The sequence below is a fragment of the Hyla sarda genome, unplaced genomic scaffold (genome assembly GCF_029499605.1).
Source record: "Hyla sarda isolate aHylSar1 unplaced genomic scaffold, aHylSar1.hap1 scaffold_703, whole genome shotgun sequence".
NCBI classification, from domain to species: domain Eukaryota; kingdom Metazoa; phylum Chordata; class Amphibia; order Anura; family Hylidae; genus Hyla; species Hyla sarda.
In genome coordinates this window covers 126,847-148,416 of record NW_026610722.1, presented here as the reverse complement: position 1 = coordinate 148,416, position 21,570 = coordinate 126,847, and the positions used below count along the sequence as shown (strand labels likewise).

Below are 21,570 nucleotides of genomic sequence, written 5' to 3'. Positions count from 1 at the left end.
GAGACCAGAGAGGAAGGGGTTACAGAGCAGCCTGCAGTGATTGGATGAGGAGACTAGAGAGGAAGGGGTTACAGAGCAGCCTGCAGTGATTAGATGAGACCCAGAGAGGAAGGGGTTACAGAGCAGCCTGCAGTGATTGGATGAGGAGACCAGAGAGGAAGAGGTTACAAAGCAGCCTGCAGTGATTGGGTGAGACCCAGAGAGGAAGGGGTTACAGAGCTGCCTGCAGTGATTGGATGAGGAGACCAGAGAGGAAGAGGTTACAGAGCAGCCTGCAGTGATTGGATGAGGAGACCAGAGTGGAAGGGGTTACAGAGCAGCCTGCAGTGATTGGATGAGGAGACCAGAGAGGAAGGGGTTACAGAGCAGCCTGCAGTGATTGGATGAGGAGACAAGAGAGGAAGGGGTTACAGAGCAGCCTGCAGTGATTGGATGAGGAGACCAGAGAGGAAGGGGTTACAGAGCAGCCTGCAGTGATTGGATGAGGAGACCAGAGAGGAAGGGGTTACAGAGCAGCCTGCAGTGATTGGATGAGGAGACCAGAGAGGAAGGGGTTACAGAGCAGCCTGCAGTGATTGGATGAGGAGACCAGAGAGGAAGGGGTTACAGAGCAGCCTGCAGTGATTGGATGAGACCCAGAGAGGAAGGGGTTACAGAGCAGCCTGCAGTGATTGGATGAGGAGACCAGAGAGGAAGGGATTACAGAGCAGCCTGCAGTGATTGGATGAAGAGACCAGAGAGGAAGGGGTTACAGAGCAGCCTGCAGTGATTGGATGAGGAGACCAGAGAGGAAGGGGTTACAGAGCAGCTTGCAGTGATTGGATGAGGAGACTAGAGAGGAAGGGGTTACAGAGCAGCCTGCAGTGATTAGATGAGACCCAGAGAGGAAGGGGTTACAGAGCAGCCTGCAGTGATTGGATGAGGAGACCAGAGAGGAAGAGGTTACAGAGCAGCCTGCAGTGATTGGATGAGGAGACCAGAGAGGAAAGGGTTACAGAGCAGCTTGCAGTGATTGGATGAGGAGACTAGAGAGGAAGGGGTTACAGAGCAGCCTGCAGTGATTAGATGAGACCCAGAGAGGAATGGGTTACAGAGCAGCCTGCAGTGATTGGATGAGGAGACCAGAGAGGAAGAGGTTACAGAGCAGCCTGCAGTGATTGGGTGAGACCCAGAGAGGAAGGGGTTACAGAGCTGCCTGCAGTGATTGGATGAGGAGACCAGAGAGGAAGAGGTTACAGAGCAGCCTGCAGTGATTGGATGAGGAGACCAGAGAGGAAGGGGTTACAGAGCAGCCTGCAGTGATTGGATGAGGAGACCAGAGAGGAAGGGGTTATAGAGCAGCCTGCAGTGATTGGATGAGGAGACCAGAGAGGAAGAGGTTACAGAGCAGCCTACAGTGATTGGATGAGGAGACCAGAGAGGAAGGGGTTACAGAGCAGCCTGCAGTGATTGGATGAGGAGACCAGAGAGGAAGGGGTTACAGAGCAGCCTGCAGTGATTGGATGAGAAGACCCAGAGAGGAAGGGGTTACAGAGCAGCCTGCAGTGATTGGATGAGGAGACCAGAGAGGAAGGGGATACAGAGCAGCCTGTAGTGATTGGATGAGGAGACCAGAGAGGAAGGGGTTACAGAGCAGCCTGCAGTGATTGGATGAGGAGACCAGAGAGGAAGGGGTTACAGAGCAGCCTGCAGTGATTGGATGAGGAGACTGGAGAGGAAGGGGTTACAGAGCAGCCTGCAGTGATTGGATGAGACCCAGAGAGGAAGGGATTACAGAGCAGCCTGCAGTGATTGGATGAGACCCAGAGAGGAAGGGGTTACAGAGCATCCTGCAGTGATTGGATGAGGAGACCAGAGAGGAAGGGGTTACAGAGCAGCCTGCAGTGATTGGATGAGGAGACCAGAGAGGAAGGGGTTACAGAGCAGCCTGCAGTGATTGGATGAGACCCAGAGATGAAGGGGTTACAGAGCAGCCTGCAGTGATTGGATGAGGAAACCAGAGAGGAAGAGGTTACAGAGCAGCCTGCAGTGATTGGATGAGGAGACAAGAGAGGAAGGGGTTACAGAGCAGCCTGCAGTGATTGGATGAGGAGACCAGAGAGGAAGGGGTTACAGAGCAGCCTGCAGTGATTGGATGAGGAGACCAGAGAGGAAGGGGTTACAGAGCAGCCTGCAGTGATTGGATGAGGAGACCAGAGAGGAAGGGGTTACAGAGCAGCCTGCAGTGATTGGATGAGGAGACCAGAGAGGAAGGGGTTACAGAGCAGCCTTCAGTGATTGGATGAGACCCAGAGATGAAGGGGTTACAGAGCAGCCTGCAGTGATTGGATGAGGAAACCAGAGAGGAAGAGGTTACAGAGCAGCCTGCAGTGATTGGATGAGGAGACCAGAGAGGAAGGGGTTACAGAGCAGCCTGCAGTGATTAGATGGGGAGATCAGAGAGGAAGGGGTTACAGAGCAGCCTGCAGTGATTGGATGAGGAGACCAGAGAGGAAGGGGTTACAGAGCAGCCTGCAGTGATTGGATGAGGAGACAATAGAGGAAGGGGTTACAGAGCAGCCTGCAGTGATTGGATGAGGAGACCAGAGAGGAAGGGGTTACAGAGCAGCCTGCAGTGATTGGATGAGGAGACCAGAGAGGAAGGGGTTACAGAGCAGCCTGCAGTGATTGGATGAGGAGACCAGAGAGGAAGGGGTTACAGAGCAGCCTGCAGTGATTGGATGAGGAGACTGGAGAGGAAGGGGTTACAGAGCAGCCTGCAGTGATTGGATAAGACCCAGAGAGGAAAGGATTACAGAGCAGCCTGCAGTGATTGGATGAGGAGACTGGAGAGGAAGGAGTTACAGAGCAGCCTGCAGTGATTGGATGAGACCCAGAGAGGAAGGGATTACAGAGCAGCCTGCAGTGATTGGATGAGACCCAGAGAGGAAGGGGTTACAGAGCAGCCTGCAGTGATTGGATGAGGAGACCAGAGAGGAAGAGGTTACAGAGCAGCCTGCAGTGATTGGATGAGGAGACCAGAGAGGAAGCGGTTACAGAGCAGCCTGCAGTGATTGGATGAGGAGACCAGAGAGAAAGGGGTTACAGAGCAGCCTGCAGTGATTGGATGAGGAGACCAGAGAGGAAGGGGTTACAGAGCAGCCTGCAGTGATTGGATGAGACCCAGAGATGAAGAGGTTACAGAGCAGCCTGCAGTGATTGGATGAGGAGACCAGAGAGGAAGAGGTTACAGAGCAGCCTGCAGTGATTGGATGAGGAGACCAGAGAGGAAGGGGTTACAGAGCAGCCTGCAGTGATTGGATGAGGAGACAATAGAGGAAGGGGTTACAGAGCAGCCTGCAGTGATTGGATGAGGAGACCAGAGAGGAAGGGGTTACAGAGCAGCCTGCAGTGATTAGATGAGGAGACCAGAGAGGAAGGGGTTACAGAGCAGCCTGCAGTGATTGGATGAGGAGACCAGAGAGGAAGGGGTTACAGAGCAGCCTGCAGTGATTGGATGAGGAGACAATAGAGGAAGGGGTTACAGAGCAGCCTGCAGTGATTGGATGAGGAGACCCAGAGAGGAAGGGGTTACAGAGCAGCCTGCAGTGATTGGATTAGAAGACCCAGAGAGGAAGGGGTTACAGAGCAGCCTGCAGTGATTGGATGAGGAGACCCAGAGAGGAAGGGGTTACAGAGCAGCCTGCAGTGATTGGATGAGACCAGAGAGGAAGGGGTTACAGAGCAGCCTGCAGTGATTGGATGAGGAGACCAGAGAGGAAGAGGTTACAGAGTAGCCTGCAGTGATTGGATGAGGAGACCAGAGAGGAAGGGGTTACAGAGTAGCCTGCAGTGATTGGCTGAGGAGACCCAGAGAGGAAGGGGTTACAGAGCAGCCTGCAGTGATTGGATGAATAGACCAGAGAGGAAGGGGTTACAGAGCAGCCTGCAGTGATTGGATGAGGAGACCAGAGAGGAAGGGGTTACAGAGCAGCCTGTAGTGATTGGATGAGGAGACCAGAGATGAAGGGGTTACAGAGCAGCCTGCAGTGATTGGATGAGGAGACCAGAGAGAAAGGGGTTGCAGAGCAGCCTGCTGTGATTGGATGATGAGACCAGAGAGGAAGGGGTTACAGAGCAGCCTGCAGTGATTAGATGAGGAGACCAGAGAGGAAGGGGTTGCAGAGCGGCCTGCAGTGATTGGATGAGGAGACCAGAGAGGAAGGGGTTACAGAGCAGCCTGCAGTGATTGGATGAGGAGACAATAGAGGAAGGGGTTACAGAGCAGCCTGCAGTGATTGGATGAATAGACCAGAGAGGAAGGGGTTACAGAGCAGCCTGCAGTGATTGGATGAGGAGACAATAGAGGAAGGGGTTACAGAGCAGCCTGCAGTGATTGGATGAGACCCAGAGAGGAAGGGGTTACAGAGCAGCCTGCAGTGATTGGATGAGGAGACCAGAGAGGAAGGGGTTACAGAGCAGCCTGCAGTGATTAGATGAGGAGACCAGAGAGGAAGAGGTTACAGAGCAGCCTGCAGTGATTGGATGAGGAGACAAGAGAGGAAGGGGTTACAGAGCAGCCTGCAGTGATTGGATGAGGAGACCAGAGAGGAAGGGGTTACAGAGCAGCCTGCAGTGATTAGATGAGGAGACCAGAGAGGAAGGGGTTACAGAGCAGCCTGCAGTGATTGGATGAGGAGACCAGAGAGGAAGGGGTTACAGAGCAGCCTGCAGTGATTAGATGAGGAGACCAGAGAGGAAGGGGTTACAGAGCAGCCTGCAGTGATTGGATGAGGAGACCAGAGAGGAAGGGTTTACAGAGCAGCCTGCAGTGATTGGATGAGGAGACAATAGATGAAGGGGTTACAGAGCAGCCTGCAGTGATTGGATGAGGAGACCAGAGAGGAAGGGGTTACAGAGCAGCCTGCAGTGATTGGATGAGACCAGAGAGGAAGGGGTTACAGAGCAGCCTGCAGTGATTGGATGAGGAGAGCCTGCAGTGATTGGATGAGGAGACCAGAGAGGAAGAGGTTACAGAGCAGCCTGCAGTGATTGGATGAGGAGACCAGAGAGGAAGCGGTTACAGAGCAGCCTGCAGTGATTGGATGAGGAGACCAGAGAGAAAGGGGTTACAGAGCAGCCTGCAGTGATTGGATGAGGAGACCAGAGAGGAAGGGGTTACAGAGCAGCCTGCAGTGATTGGATGAGACCCAGAGATGAAGAGGTTACAGAGCAGCCTGCAGTGATTGGATGAGGAGACCAGAGAGGAAGGGGTTGCAGAGCAGCCTGCTGTGATTGGATGATGAGACCAGAGAGGAAGGGGTTACAGAGCAGCCTGCAGTGATTAGATGAGGAGACCAGAGAGGAAGGGGTTGCAGAGCAGCCTGCAGTGATTGGATGAGGAGACAATAGAGGAAGGGGTTACAGAGCAGCCTGCAGTGATTGGATGAGGAGACCAGAGAGGAAGGGGTTACAGAGCAGCCTGCAGTGATTGGATGAGGAGACAATAGAGGAAGGGGTTACAGAGCAGCCTGCAGTGATTGGATGAATAGACCAGAGAGGAAGGGGTTACAGAGCAGCCTGCAGTGATTGGATGAGGAGACAATAGAAGAAGGGGTTACAGAGCAGCCTGCAGTGATTGGATGAGACCCAGAGAGGAAGGGGTTACAGAGCAGCCTGCAGTGATTGGATGAGGAGACCAGAGAGGAAGGGGTTACAGAGCAGCCTGCAGTGATTGGATGAGGAGACCCAGAGAGGAAGGGGTTACAGAGCAGCCTGCAGTGATTGGATGAGAAGACCCAGAGAGGAAGGGGTTACAGAGCAGCCTGCAGTGATTGGATGAGGAGACCCAGAGAGGAAGGGGTTACAGAGCAGCCTGCAGTGATTGGATGAGACCAGAGAGGAAGGGGTTACAGAGCAGCCTGCAGTGATTGGATGAGGAGACCAGAGAGGAAGAGGTTACAGAGTAGCCTGCAGTGATTGGATGAGGAGACCAGAGAGGAAGGGGTTACAGAGCAGCCTGCAGTGATTGGCTGAGGAGACCCAGAGAGGAAGGGGTTACAGAGCAGCCTGCAGTGATTGGATGAGGAGACTAGAGAGGAAGGGGTTACAGAGCAGCCTGCTGTGATTGGATGATGAGACCAGAGAGGAAGGGGTTACAGAGCAGCCTGCTGTGATTGGATGATGAGACCAGAGAGGAAGGGGTTACAGAGTAGCCTGCAGTGATTGGCTGAGGAGACCCAGAGAGGAAGGGGTTACAGAGCAGCCTGCAGTGATTGGATGAGGAGACCAGAGAGGAAGGGGTTACAGAGCAGCCTGCAGTGATTGGATGAGGAGACCATAGAGGAAGGGGTTACAGAGCAGCCTGCAGTGATTGGATGAATAGACCAGAGAGGAAGGGGTTACAGAGCAGCCTGCAGTGATTGGATGAGGAGACAATAGAAGAAGGGGTTACAGAGCAGCCTGCAGTGATTGGATGAGACCCAGAGAGGAAGGGGTTACAGAGCAGCCTGCAGTGATTGGATGAGGAGACCAGAGAGGAAGGGGTTACAGAGCAGCCTGCAGTGATTAGATGAGGAGACCAGAGAGGAATTGGTTACAGAGCAGCCTGCAGTGATTGGATGAGGAGACCAGAGAGGAAGGGGTTACAGAGCAGCCTGCAGTGATTGGATGAGGAGACAATAGAGGAAGGGGTTACAGAGCAGCCTGCAGTGATTGGATGAGGAGACCCAGAGAGGAAGGGGTTACAGAGCAGCCTGCAGTGATTGGATGAGAAGACCCAGAGAGGAAGGGGTTACAGAGCAGCCTGCAGTGATTGGATGAGGAGACCCAGAGAGGAAGGGGTTACAGAGCAGCCTGCAGTGATTGGATGAGACCAGAGAGGAAGGGGTTACAGAGCAGCCTGCAGTGATTGGATGAGGAGACCAGAGAGGAAGGGGTTACAGAGTAGCCTGCAGTGATTGGCTGAGGAGACCCAGAGAGGAAGGGGTTACAGAGCAGCCTGCAGTGATTGGATGAGGAGACTAGAGAGGAAGGGGTTACAGAGCAGCCTGCTGTGATTGGATGATGAGACCAGAGAGGAAGGGGTTACAGAGCAGCCTGCTGTGATTGGATGATGAGACCAGAGAGGAAGGGGTTACAGAGTAGCCTGCAGTGATTGGCTGAGGAGACCCAGAGAGGAAGGGGTTACAGAGCAGCCTGCAGTGATTGGATGAGGAGACCAGAGAGGAAGGGGTTACAGAGCAGCCTGCAGTGATTGGATGAGGAGACAATAGAGGAAGGGGTTACAGAGCAGCCTGCAGTGATTGGATGAATAGACCAGAGAGGAAGGGGTTACAGAGCCCTTCACTTAGGGAATGAATGACATATATCATTTTTGTTGGATAGAACAGGGACTTTTCAAAGAGACTCTTAACTTGCTTTTGGGGGGGGGGTGCATAAAGATCTGTAAATAGGGTGTAAGAAACAGGGGTCTGTGGGAGGTCAGAGGGGTCTGAGGGAGGTCAGAGGGGTCTGTGGGAGGTCAGAGGGGTCTGAGGGAGGTCAGAGGGGTCTGAGGGAGGTCAGAGGGGTCTGAGGGAGGACAGATGGGTCTGAGGGAAGTCAGAGGGGTCTGTGGGAGGTCAGAGGGGCCTGAGGGAGGTCAGAGGGGTCTGAGGGAGGTCAGAGGGGTCTGAGGGAGGTCAGAGGGGTCTGAGGGAGGACAGATGGGTCTGAGGGAAGTCAGAGGGGTCTGTGGGAGGTCAGAGGGGTCTGAGGGAGTTCAGAGGGGTCTGAGGGAGGTCAGGGGTGTCTGTGGGAGGAGAGGGGGTCTGTGGCAGCAGTATATTCAAAGAGTAAAGTGTGTGGTAGTATTATATTCAAAGAGTACAATGTGTGGTAGTATTATATTCAGAGGGTACAGTGTGTGGTAGTATTACATTTAGGAGGCACAGTGTGTGGCAGTGGTATATTCATTGGGTACAGTGTGTGGTAGTATTATATTCAAGGGTACAGAATGTGGCAGTATTATAATTAGGGGGCACAGTGCGTGGCCGTGTCATGCGCGGCTGATCCCGGCTGCTGATCGCAGCCAGGGACCCGCCGGCAATGGCCGACGCCCGCGATCTCGCAGGCGTCCGCCATTAACCCCTCAGGTGCCGGGATCAATACAGATCCCGACATCTGCGGCAGTGCGCGATTTAAATGAACGATCGGATCGCCCGCAGCGCTGCTGCGGGGATCCGATCATTCATAACGCTGCACGGAGGTCCCCTCTCCTTCCTCCGTGCGGCTCCCAGCATCTCCTGCTCTGGTCTGTGATCGAGCAGACAATACTAGAAGATGGCCGATAATACTGATCTGTTCTATGTCCTATACATAGAACAGATCAGTATTAGCAATCATGGTTTTGCTATGAATAGTCCCCTATGGGGACTATTCAAGTGTAAAAAAAAATGTAAAAAAATGTAAAAGTAAAAAAAAAGTGAAAAATCCCCTCCCCCAATAAAAAAGTAAAACGTCAGTTTTTTCCTATTTTACCCCCAAAAAGCGTAAAAAACATTTTTTATAGACATATTTGGTATCGCCGTGTGCGTAAATGTCCGAACTATTAAAATAAAATGTTAATGATCCCGTACGGTGAACGGTGTGAACGAAAAAAAAAAAAAAAAAAAGTCCCAAATTCCTACTTTTTTAATACATTTTATTAAAAAAAAATTATAAAAAATGTATTAAAAGTTTTTTATATTCAAATGTGGTATCAAAAAAAAGTACAGATCATGGCGCAAAAAATTAGCCCCCATACCGCCGCTTATACGGAAAAATAAAAAAGTTAGAGATCATCAAAATAAAGGGATTATAAACGTACTAATTTGGTTAAAAAGTTTGTGAGTTTTTTTAAGCGCAACAATAATATAAAAGTATGTAATAATGGGTATCATTTTAATCGTATTGACCCTCAGAATAAAGAACACACGTCATTTTTACCATAAATTGTACGGCGTGAAAATGAAACCTTCCAAAATTAGCAAAATTGCGTTTTTCGTTTTAATTTCCCCACAAAAATAGTGTTTTTTGGTTGCGCCATACATTTTATGATATAATGAGTGATGTCATTACAAAGGACAACTGGTCGCGCAAAAAACAAGAACTCATACTAGTCTGTGGATGAAAATATAAAAGAGTTAGGATTTTTAGAAGGCGAGGAGGAAAAAATGAAAACGTAAAAATTAAATTGTCTGAGTCCTTAAGGCCAAAATGGGCTGAGTCCTTAAGGGGTTAATTGGGTACAGTGTGTGGTGTATTATATTCAAGGGTACAGTGTGGCAGTATTATATTCAAGGGTACAGCATGTGGCAGTATTATATTTAGGGGGCACAGTGTGTGGTAGTAGTAGTATATTCATTGGGTACAGTGTGTGGTGTATTATATTCAAGGGTACAGTGTGGCAGTATTATATTCAAAGGTACAGCATGTGGTAGTATTATATTTAGGGGGCATAGTGTGTGGTAGTAGTATATTCATTGGGTACAGCATGTGGCAGTATTATATTCAAGGGTACAGCATGTGGCTGTATTATATTTAGGGGGCACAGTGTGCGGTAGTAGTATATTCATTGGGTACAGTGTGTGGTGTATTATATTCAGGGGTACAGTGTGTGGTAGTATTATATTCATTGGGTACAGTGTGTGTTAGTATTATATTCAGGGTACAGTGTGTGGCAGTATTATATTGAGGGTACAGTGTGTGGCAGTATTATATTCAAGGGTACAGCATGTGGCAGTATTATATTTAGGGGGCACAGTGTGGGGTAGAAGTATATTCATTGGGTACAGTGTGTGGCAGTATTATATTCAGGGGTACAGTGTGTGGCAGTATTATATTCAGGGGTACAGCATGTGGCAGTATTATATTCAAGGGTACAGCATGTGGCAGTATTATATTTAGGGGGCACAGTGTGGGGTAGAAGTATATTCATTGGGTACAGTGTGTGGCAGTATTATATTCAGGGGTACAGTGTGTGGCAGTATTATATTCAGGGGTACAGCATGTGGCAGTATTATATTCAAGGGTACAGCATGTGGCAGTATTATATTTAGGGGGCACAGTGTGTGGTAGTAGTATATTCATTGGGTACAGTGTGTGGCAGTATTATATTCAGGGGTACAGTGTGTGGCAGTATTATATTCAGGGGTAAAGCATGTGGCAGTATTATATTTAGGGGGCACAGTGTGTGGCAGTATTATATTCAGGGGTACAGTGTGTGGCAGTATTATTTTCAGAGGGTGCAGTGTGTGGCAGTATTATATTCAGAGGGTATAGTGCGTGGCAGTATTATATTCAGGGGTACAGTGTGTGGTAGCATTCTTTTCAGGGGTACAGCATGTGGCAGTATTATATTTAGGGGGCACAGTGTGTGGCAGTATTATATTTAGGGGGCACAGTGTGTGGTAGTATTATATTTAGGGGTACAGTGTGTGTGATATTATTTTCAGGGGTACAGCATGGGGCAGTATTATATTTAGGGGGCACAGTGTGTGGCAGTATTATATTTAGGGGGCACAGTGTGTGGCAGTATTATATTCAGGGGTACAGTTTGTGTGGTAGTATTTTCTGGGGTACAGCCTGTGGCAGTATTATATTTAGGGGGCACATTGTGTGACAGCATTATATTCATGGGTACAGTGTGTGGTAGTATTATATTTAGGGGGCACAGTGTGTGGCAGTATTATATTCAGGGGTACAGTGTGTGTGTGGTATTTTCAGGGGTACAGCATGTGGCAGTATTATATTTAGGGGGTACAGTGTGTGGTGGTAGTAGTATATTCATTTGTTACAGTGTGTGGTGTATTATATTCAAGGGTACAGTGTGGCAGTATTGTATTCAAGGTTACAGCATGTGGCAGTATTATATTTAGGGGGCACAGTGTGTGGTAGTAGTATATTCATTGGGTACAGTGTGTGGTGTATTATATTCAGGGGTACAGTGTGTGGTAGTATTATATTCATTGGGTACAGTGTGTGTTAGTATTATATTCAGGGTACAGTGTGTGGCAGTATTATATTGAGGGTACAGTGTGTGGCAGTATTATATTCAGGGGTACAGTCTGTGGCAGTATTATATTCAAGGGTACAGCATGTGGCAGTATTATATTTAGGGGGCACAGTGTGGGGTAGAAGTATATTCATTGGGTACAGTGTGTGGCAGTATTATATTCAGGGGTACAGTGTGTGGCAGTATTATATTCAAGGGTACAGCATGTGGCAGTATTATATTTAGGGGGCACAGTGTGTGGTAGTAGTATATTCATTGGGTACAGTATGTGGCAGTATTATATTCAGGGGTACAGTGTGTGGCAGTATTATATTCAGGTGTAAAGCATGTGGCAGTATTATATTTAGGGGGCACAGTGTGTGGCAGTATTATATTCAGGGGTACAGTGTGTGGCAGTATTATATTCAGAGGGTGCAGTGTGTGGCAGTATTATATTCAGAGGGTATAGTGCGTGGCAGTATTATATTCAGGGGTACAGTGTGTGGTAGTATTCTTTTCAGGGGTACAGCATGTGGCAGTATTATATTTAGGGGGCACAGTGTGTGGCAGTATTATATTTAGGGGGCACAGTGTGTGGCAGTATTATATTCAGGGGTACAGTGTGTGTGTGGTATTTTCAGGGGTACAGCATGTGGCAGTATTATATTTAGGGGGTACAGTGTGTGGTGGTAGTAGTATATTCATTGGGTACAGTGTGTGGTGTATTTTATTCAAGGGTACAGTGTGGCAGTATTGTATTCAAGGTTACAGCATGTGGCAGTATTATATTTAGGGGGCACAGTGTGTGGTAGTAGTATATTCATTGGGTACAGTGTGTGGTGTATTATATTCAGGGGTATAGTGTGTGGCAGTATTATATTCAAGGGTACAGCATGTGGTAGTATTATATTTATTGGGTACAGTGTGTGTGTTACTATTATCTTCAGGGGTACAGTGTGTGGCAGTATTATATTGAGGGTACAGTGTGTGGCAGTATTATATTCAGGGTACAGTGTGTGGCAGTATAATATTCAGAGGGTACAGTGTGTGGCAGTATTATATTTAGAGGGCACAGTGTGTGGCAGTATTATATTCAGAGGGTACAGTGTGTGGCAGTATTATATTCAGGGGTACAGTGTGTGGCAGTATTATATTTAGGGGGCACAGTGTGTTGCAGTATTATATTCAGAGGGTACAGTGTGTGTCGTATTATATTCAGAGGGTACAGTGTGTGGCAGTTTTATATTCAGAGGGTACAGTGTGTGGCAGTTTTATATTCAGGGGTACAGTGTGTGGCAGTTTTATATTCAGAGGGTGCAGTGCATGGCAGTATTATATTCAGAGGGTACAGTGTGTGGCAGTATTATATTTAGACGGCACAGTGTGTGGCAGTACTATATTCTGAGGGCACAATGTGTAGTAGGGGTGGGCAGTATGCTGAATACCGAAATGTTTGTGCTGCACGATATAAATTTTTCTCCATACCGCAATACCGATTGGGCCCCTCAGGAATGAATGAATTATCAGCCCAGCCCTGCGCTGTCCCCATCGGGGTAAATACTCACGTCACCCGCAAGCGCTGCCCTCCTCGTCCTCCTGTTTGTTGTGGGCCGCCGGCGCTGACCAATACCGTTATATACCGTGGAACCACCATAAGTTACAAAAATACTGTGATACACATATTTGGTTATACCGCCCAGCCCTAATGTGTAGCAGTATTATATTCAGGGGTACAATGTGTGGCAGTACTATATTTATGAGGGCACAATGTGTAGCAGTATTATATTCAGAGGGCAATGTGTGTGGCAGGATTATATTCAAAGGGCACAGTATTTGGGAGTGTTTTAGTCAGAAAGCAAAAGTGTGTGACAGTATTATATTTAAAGGGTTCAGTGTGCGGCAGCAATATATTTAAAGAGCACAGTGTGTGGCAGTAAAATATTCAGGGGGCACAGTGTATGGCAGCAATATACAGTGTGGTAGTATATTTAAAAGGCAAAATGTGTGGCAGTCTTATATTTAAAGGGAACAGTGTGTGGCAGTATTATATTGTGTGGTAGTATATTCAAAGGTCACAGTATGTGGCAGTATTATATTTAAAGGGCACAGTGTGTGGCAGCATTATATTGAGGGGCACAGTGTGTGGCAGTATTATATTCAAATGATACAGTGTCTGGCAGTATTATATTCAGGGTCACAGTGTGTGACAGTATTATATTCAGGGCACAGTGTGAGACAGTATTATATTCAGGGTACAGTGTGTGGCAGTATTATATTCAGGGTACAGTGTGTGGCAGTATTATATTCAGGGGTACAGTGTGTGGCAGTATTATATTCACAGGGTACAGTGTGTGGCAGTATTATATTCAGGGGTAACAGTGTGTGGCAGTATTATATTCAGGGTACAGTGTGTGGCAGTATTATTTTCAGAGGGTACAGTGTGTGGCAGTATTATATTCAGGGGTAACAGTGTGTGGCAGTATTATATTCAGAGGGTACAGTGTGTGGCAGTATCATATTCAGGGTACAGTGTATGGCAGTATTATATTCAGAGGGTACAGTGTGTGGCAGTATTATATTCAGAGGGTACAGTGTGCGGCAGTATTATATTCAGAGGGTACAGTCTGTGGCAGTATTATATTCAAAGGGTACAGTGTGTGGCAGTATTATATTCAGAGGGTACAGTCTGTGGCAGTATTATATTCAGTGGGTACAGTGTGTGGCAGTATTATATTCAGGGTACAGTGTGTGGCAGTATTATATTCAGAGGGTACAGTGTGTGGCAGTATTATATTCAGAGGGTACAGTCTGTGGCAGTATTATATTCAGTGGGTACAGTGTGTGGCAGTTATTATATTCAGGGTACAGTGTGTGGCAGTATTATATTCAGAGGGTACAGTGTGTGGCAGTATTATATTCAGAGGGTACAGTGTGCGGCAGTATTATATTCAGAGGGTACAGTCTGTGGCAGTATTATATTCAGAGGGAACAGTGTGTGGCAGTATTATATTCAGAGGGTACAGTGTGCGGCAGTATTATATTCAGAGGGTACAGTCTGTGGCAGTATTATATTCAGAGGGTACAGTGTGTGGCAGTATTATATTCAGAGGGTACAGTGTGCGGCAGTATTATATTCACAGGGTACAGTCTGTGGCAGTATTATATTCAGAGGGTACAGTGTGTGGCAGTATTATATTCAGAGGTTACAGTCTGTGGCAGTATTATATTCAGAGGGTACAGTGTGTGGCAGTATTATATTCAGAGGGTACAGTCTGTGGCAGTATAATATTCAGAGGGTATAGTGTGTGGCAGTATTATATTCAGAGGGTACAGTGTGTGGCAGTATTATATTCAGAGGGTACAGTGTGCGGCAGTATTATATTCAGAGGGTACAGTCTGTGGCAGTATTATATTCAAAGGGTACAGTGTGTGGCAGTATTATATTCAGAGGGTACAGTCTGTGGCAGTATTATATTCAGAGGGTACAGTGTGTGGCAGTATTATATTCAGAGGGTACAGTGTGTGGCAGTATTATATTCAGGGTCACAGTGTGTGGCAGCAGTATATTCAGGGGCACAGTATGTTGCAGTAGTATATTTAGGGGCACAGTGTGTGGAGCAGCTGTTATTAGGGAGATCAGTGTGCACTCCTATGAGGGGGTTGTCTTGTATCTGCAGAGGTGAAGCCCTATAGATGTACGAAGGGTTTAATGGAGGGTTGGTAGGTCTAGGAAAAGATTAATTAATTTCAGATTGGTGTGGGTAGAGTGAGATAGGCATTAATCATTTTCTATACCTTCTGGCAGGGGTGGGAGGGGGTATATGCTAATGTAATGTAGTTTGGGGATTATGATATATTGATATATGTGTTTATAAGTACAATTGAAATAATTACAATTTGTTAATCATGGTACAAACCACAGCACACACTACGGTGACTCTGTATATTGGATTATTAGGATAGAAGTATTTTTCTGCAGTGCACTACTGTAGGGAATTCCATCCCCGATTCCTGCATAATGTGAATAGTGAGATTGTGTGATCGCTGGTGAGACTCTGAGGAGCCGCACTGTGTACACATGATTTGTATACTACACAACATACGTAGGAGAATCGTGTAAACCTTCACCGCGACCATGGCTCCCTCAGCCTCAGCTTTATAAGGGAAAAATATTTGGGGGGGGGGGGGGTGGTCAGGGGTGACACCGTTTTCTACCACCATGGGTATACCACTGCTGTGTGTTAGAGGGGGCAGCTGCTGCAGCCAAAATGTGCAAAACAATTCACAACCAAGCCAATCACAGGAAAAATGTGAATAATCAATCTGTTCAGCATCCAATCAGGAGTCTCAGACAGCGAACCAATTAGAAACTAGGATGGATTTCCATTCTGTGATTCTTGCTTCTTACCTGTCCGCTCTGTTCTCTTCCTATTCGTGCTATCTCTGACTATTCTCCTTGCTTGTTTTATGGATTATGAGTCTCTTCCGTGGTGATCAAGAATGCACATGCGCCCGAAACGCGTCCATTGGGAGTGTGTTACCGGCTAGGTGGTGTGATGTGTGAATCTCCTGCAACTTTTAACCATTTGGAATAAAACACTGACGTTTTAAAGGAATTGCTGCATCATCTACCTTTCTTTTCTTCTCCTTTCTCCCTGTTTGGTTCTGCTTTCCTGGTTTGGTTCTGCTCTCCTGGTTTGTTTCTGCTCTCCTTGTTTGGTTCTGCTTTCCTGGGTTGGTTCTACTCTCTTGGTTTGGCTCTGCTCTCTCGGTTTGGCTCTGCTCTCTTGGTTTGGCTCTGCTTTCTTGGTTTGGCTCTGCTCTACTGATTTGGTTCTGCTCTCCTGGTTTGGATATTGGATTATGTTGACTCTGCTCTCCTGGTTTGGTTCTGCTCTCCTGTGTTGCCTCTGCTCTCCTGTTTGGTTCTGCCCTCCTGGTTTGGTTCTGCTCTCCTGGTTTGGATATTGGATTATCTTGACTCTGCTCTCCTGGTTTGGCTCTGCTCTCCTGGTTTGGCTCTGCTCTCCTGGTTTGGATATTGGATTATGTTGACTCTGTTCTCCTGGTTTGGTTCTGCTCTCCTGGTTTGGTTCTTCTCTCCTGGTTTGGTTCTGATCTCCTGGTTTGGTTCTGATCTCCTGGTTTGGTTCTGCTCTCCTGGTTTGGTTCTGATCTCCTGGTTTGGTTCCGATCTCCTGGTTTGGTTCTGATCTCCTGGTTTGGTTCTGATCTCCTGGTTTGGCTCTGCTCTCCTGGTTTGGCTCTGCTCTCCTGGTTTGCCTCTGCTCTCCTGGTTTGGATATTGGATTATATTGACTCTGCTCTTCTGTTTGGTTCTGCTCTGCTGGTTTGCCTCTGCTCTCCTGGTTTGGATATTGGATTATCTTGACTCTGCTCTCCTGGTTTGGTTCTGCTCTCCTGGTTTGGATATTGGATTATCTTGACTCTGCTCTCCTGGTTTGGTTCTGCTCTCATGCTTTGGTTCTGCTTTCCTGGTTTGTTTCTGCTCTTCTTGTTTGGTTGGTTCTGCTTTCCTGGTTTGGTTCTACTCTCTTGGTTTGGCTCTGCTCTCTTGGTTTGGCTCTGCTCTCTTGGTTTGGCTCTGCTCTCTTGGTTTGGCTCTGCTCTACTGATTTGGTTCTGCTCTCCTGGTTTGGATATTGGATTATGTTGACTCTGCTCTCCTGGTTTGCCTCTGCTCTCCTGGTTTGGATACTGGATTATGTTGACTCTGCTCTCTTGGTTTGGTGTTGCTCTCCTGTTTGGTTCTGCTCTCCTGGTTTGCCTCTGCTGTCCTTGTTTGGTTCTGCTCTCCTGGTTTGGTTCTGCTCTCCTTGTATGGCTTTGCTATTTTGGTTTGGACATTGTATTATCTTGACTCTGCTCTTCTGTTTGGTTCTGCTCTGCTGGTTTGCCTCTGCTCTCTTGGTTTGGTTCCTCTCTCCTGGTTTGGATATTGGATTATGTTGCCTCTGCTCTCTTGGTTTGGTTCTGCTCTCCTGGTTTGACTCTGCCCTTCTGTTTGGTTCTGCCCTGCTGGTTTGCCTCTGCTCTCTTGGTTTGGTTCGACTCTCCTGGTTTGGCTCTGCTATCCTGGTTTGGATATTAGATTATGTTGACTCTATTCTCCGGGTTTGGTTCTGCTCTCCTGTTTGGCTCTGCTCTCCTGGTTTGGCTCTGCTCTCCTGGTTTGGTTCTGCTCTCCTGGTTTGGTTCTGCTCTCCTGGGTTGGTTCTGCTCTCAAGGTTTGCCTCTGCTCTCCTGGTTAGGATATTGGATTATCTTGACTTTGCTCTCCTGGTTTGGCTCTGCTCTCTTGGTTTGGTTCTGCTCTCCAGTTTGCCTCTGCTCTCTTGGTTTGGTTCTGCTCTCCTGGTTTGCCTCTGCTGTCCTGGTATGGATATTGGATTATCTTGACTCTGCTCTCCTGGTTTGGCTCTGCTCTCCTATTTTGCCTCTGTTCTCCTATTTTGCCTCTGCTCTCATGGTTTGGTTCTGCTCTCCAGTTTGTCTCTGCTCTCTTGGTTTGGTTCTGCTCTCTTGGTTTGGTTCTGCTCTCTTGGTTTGGTTCTGCTCTCCTGGTTTGGCTCTGCTCTCCTGGTTTGGCTCTGCTCTCCTGGTTTGGCTCTGCTCTCTTGGTTTGGGTCTGCTCTCCTGTTTGGTTATGCTCTCCTGGTTTGCCTCTGCTGTCCTGGTATGGCTCTGCTCTCCTGGTTTGGATATTGTATTATCTTGACTCTGCTCTTCTGTTTGGTTTTGCTCTGCTGGTTTGCCTATGCTCTCCTGGTTTGGTTCTGCTCTCCTGGTTTGGATATTGGATTATGTTGCCTCTGCTCTCCTGTTTGGTTCTGCTCTCCTGTTTGGTTCTGCTCTCCTGGTTTGGTTCTGCTCTCAAGGTTTGGTTCTGCTCTCAAGGTTTGGTTCTGCTCTCCTGGTTTGACTCTGCCCTTCTGTTTGGTTCTGCTCTGCTGGTTTGCCTCTGCTCTCTTGGTTCGGTTCTGCTCTCCTGGTTTGGCTCTGCTATCCTGGTTTGGCTCTGTTCTCCTGGTTTGGATATTAGATTATGTTGACTCTGCTCCCCTGGTTTGCCTCTGCTCTCCTGGTTTGGTTCTGCTCTCCTGGTTTGCATCTGCTCTCCTGGTTTGGTTCTGCTCTCCTGGGTTGCCTCTGCTCTCCTGTTTGGTTCTGCTCTCCTGGTATGGCTCTGCTCTCCTGGCTTGGATATTGGATTATCTTGACTCTGCTCTTCTGTTTGGTTCTGCTCTCTTGGTTTGGTTCTGCACTGCTGGTTTGCCTCTGCTCTCCTGGTTTGGCTCTGTTCTCCTATTTTGCCTCTGTTCTCTTGGTTTGGTTCTGCTCTCCTGGTTTGGTTCTGCTCTCTTGGTTTGGTTCTGCTCTCCTGGTTTGGCTCTGCTCTCCTGGCTCGGCTCTGCTCTCCTATTTTGCCTCTGTTCTCTTGGTTTGGTCCTGCTCTCCTGGTTTGGTTCTGCTCTCTTGGTTTGGTTCTGCTCTCCTGGTTTGGTTCTGCTCTCTTGGTTTGGTTCTGCTCTCCTGGTTTGGTTCTGCTCTCTTGGTTTGATCCGGCTCTCCTGGTTTGCCTCTGCTCTCTTGGTTTGGTTCTGCACTGCTGGTTTGCCTCTGCTCTCCTGGTTTGGCTCTGTTCTCCTATTTTGCCTCTGTTCTCTTGGTTTGGTTCTGCTCTCCTGGTTTGGTTCTGCTCTCTTGGTTTGGTTCTGCTCTCCTGGTTTGGCTCTGCTCTCCTGGCTTGGCTCTGCTCTCCTATTTTGCCTCTGTTCTCTTGGTTTGGTCCTGCTCTCCTGGTTTGGTTCTGCTCTCTTGGTTTGGTTCTGCTCTCCTGGTTTGGTTCTGCTCTCTTGGTTTGGTTCTGCTCTCCTGGTTTGGTTCTGCTCTCTTGGTTTGGCTCTTCTCTCCTGGTTTGCCTCTGCTCTCTTGGTTTGGTTCTGCTCTCTTGGTTTGGTTCTGCTCTCTTGGTTTGGCTCTTCTCTACTGGTTTGCCTCTGCTCTCCTATTTTGCCTCTGCTTTCTTGGTTTGGTTCTGCTCTTTTGGTTTGGTTCTGCTCTCTTGGTTTGGCTCTGCTCTCTTGGTTTGGCTCTGCTCTCCTGGTTTGGCTCTGCTCTCCTGGTTTGGCTCTGCTCTCCTGGTTTGGATATTGGATTATGTTGCCTCTGCTCCCCTGGTTTGCCTCTGCTCTCCTGGTTTGGATATTGGATTATGTTGACTCTGCTCTCCTGGTTTGGTTCTGCTCTCCTGTTTGGTTCTGCTCTCCTGGTTTGGTTCTGCTCTCCTGGGTTGCCTCTGCTCTCCTGTTCGGTTCTGCTCTCCTGGTATGGATATTGGATTATCTTGACTCTGCTCTTCTGTTTGGTTCTGCTCTGCTGGTTTTCCTCTGCTCTCTTGGTTTGGTTCTTCTCTCCTGGTTTGAATATTGGATTATGTTGCCTCTCCTCTCCTGTTTTGGTTCTGCTCTCTTGGTTTGGTTCTGCTCTCCTGGTTTGGTTCTCCTCTCCTGGGTTGCCTCTCCTCTCTTGGTTTGATTCTGCTCTCCTGGTTTGGCTCTGCTCTCCTGGTTTGGTTCTGCTCTCCTGGTTTGGATATTGGATTATGTTGTCTCTGCTCTCCTGTTTGGTTCTGCTCTCCTGGTTTTGTTTGGTTCTGCTCTCTTGGTTTTGTTTGGCTCTGCTCTCCTGGTTTGGCTCTGCTCTCCTGGTTTGGTTATCCTCTCCTGGGTTGCCTCTGCTCTCTTGGTTTGGTTCTGCTCTTCTGGTTTGACTTTGCTCTCCTGGTTTGGCCCTGCTCTCCTGGTTTGGATATTGGATTATGTTGCCTCTCCTCTCCTGTTTTGGTTCTGCTCTCTTGGTTTGGTTCTGCTCTCCTGGTTTGGTTCTCCTCTCCTGGGTTGCCTCTCCTCTCTTGGTTTGGTTCTGCTCTCCTGGTTTGGCTCTGCTCTCCTGGTTTGGTTCTGCTCTCCTGGTTTGGATATTGGATTATGTTGTCTCTGCTCTCCTGTTTGGTTCTGCTCTCCTGGTTTTGTTTGGTTCTGCACTCCTGGTTTTGTTTGGCTCTGCTCTCCTGGTTTGGCTCTGCTCTCCTGGTTTGGTTATCCACTCCTGGGTTGCCTCTGCTCTCTTGGTTTGGTTCTGCTCTTCTGGTTTGACTTTGCTCTCCTGGTTTGGCCCTGCTCTCCTGGTTTGGATATTGGATTATGTTGCCTCTCCTCTCCTGTTTTGGTTCTGCTCTCTTGGTTTGGTTCTGCTCTCCTGGTTTGGTTCTCCTCTCCTGGGTTGCCTCTCCTCTCTTGGTTTGGTTCTGCTCTCCTGGTTTGGCTCTGCTCTCCTGGTTTGGTTCTGCTCTCCTGGTTTGGATATTGGATTATGTTGACTCAGCTCCCCTGGTTTGCCTCTGCTCTCCTGGTTTGGATATTGGATTATGTTGACTCTGCTCTCCTGGTTTGGTTCTGTTCTCCTGTTTGGTTCTGCTCTCCTGGGTTGCCTCTGCTCTCCTGTTCGGTTCTGCTCTCCTGGTATGGATATTGGATTATCTTGACTCTGCTCTTCTGTTTGGTTCTGCTCTGCTGCTTTGCCTCTGCTTTCTTGGTTTGGTTCTTCTCTCCTGGTTTGAATATTGGATTATGTTGACTCTCCTCTCCTGTTTTGGTTCTGCTCTCTTGGTTTGGTTCTGCTCTCCTGGTTTGGTTCTCCTCTCCTGGGTTGCCTCTCCTCTCTTGGTTTGGTTCTACTCTCTTGGTTTGGCTCTGCTCTCCTGGTTTAGCTCTGCTCTCCTGGTTTGGTTCTGCTCTCCTGGTTTGGATATTGGATTATGTTGTCTCTGCTCTCCTGTTTGGTTCTGCTCTCCTGGTTTTGTTTGGTTCTGCTCTCCTGGTTTTGTTTGGTTCTGCTCTCCTGGTTTTGTTTGACTCTGCTCTCCTGGTTTGGCTCTGCTCTCCTGGTTTGGTTATCCTCTCCTGGGTTGCCTCTGCTCTCTTGATTTGGTTCTGCTCTCTTGGTTTGGTTCTGCTCTCCTGGTTTGGCTCTGCTCTCCTGGTTTGGTTCTCCTCTCCTGAGTTGCCTCTGCTCTCTTTATATGGTTCTGCTCTCTTGGTTTGGTTCAGCTCTCCTGGTTTGGTTCTGCTCTCCTGGTTTGGATATTGGATTATGTTGCCTCTCCTGTTTGGTTCTGCTCTCTTGATTTGGTTCTGCTCTCTTGGTTTGGTTCTGCTCTCCTGGTTTGGCTCTGCTCTCCTGGTTTGGTTCTCCTCTCCTGGGTTGCCTCTGCTCTCTTGGTTTGGTTCTGCTCTCCTGGTTTGGCTCTGCTCTCCTGGTTTGGTTCTGCTCTCCTGGTTTGGATATTGGATTATGTTGCCTCTCCTGTTTGGTTCTGCTCTCTTGGTTTGGCTCTGCTCTCTTGGTTTGGCTCTGCTCTCTTGGTTTGGTCCTGCTCTCCTGGTTTGGCTCTGCTCTCCTGGTTTGGCTATTGGATTATGTTGTCTCTGCTCTCCTGTTTGGTTCTGCTCTCCTGGTTTTGTTTGGCTCTGCTTCCCCCCTTAGGTCTGCTC

At 48.2% G+C, this 21,570-nt stretch overlaps 1 protein-coding gene across 1 annotated transcript in view; it reads right to left on the bottom strand.

Annotated features, from left to right (window-relative positions):
- Positions 1-15,130, bottom strand: part of LOC130344031 (transcriptional repressor scratch 1-like) — a 33,927-nt gene extending 18,797 nt beyond the window's left edge. The window contains exon 1 of the mRNA XM_056554395.1: positions 15,097-15,130. Within this exon, the coding sequence (XP_056410370.1) occupies positions 15,097-15,130 (34 nt within the window). The remainder of the gene's footprint in view (positions 1-15,096) is intronic.
- Between the last annotated feature and the right edge of the window lie 6,440 nt (positions 15,131-21,570).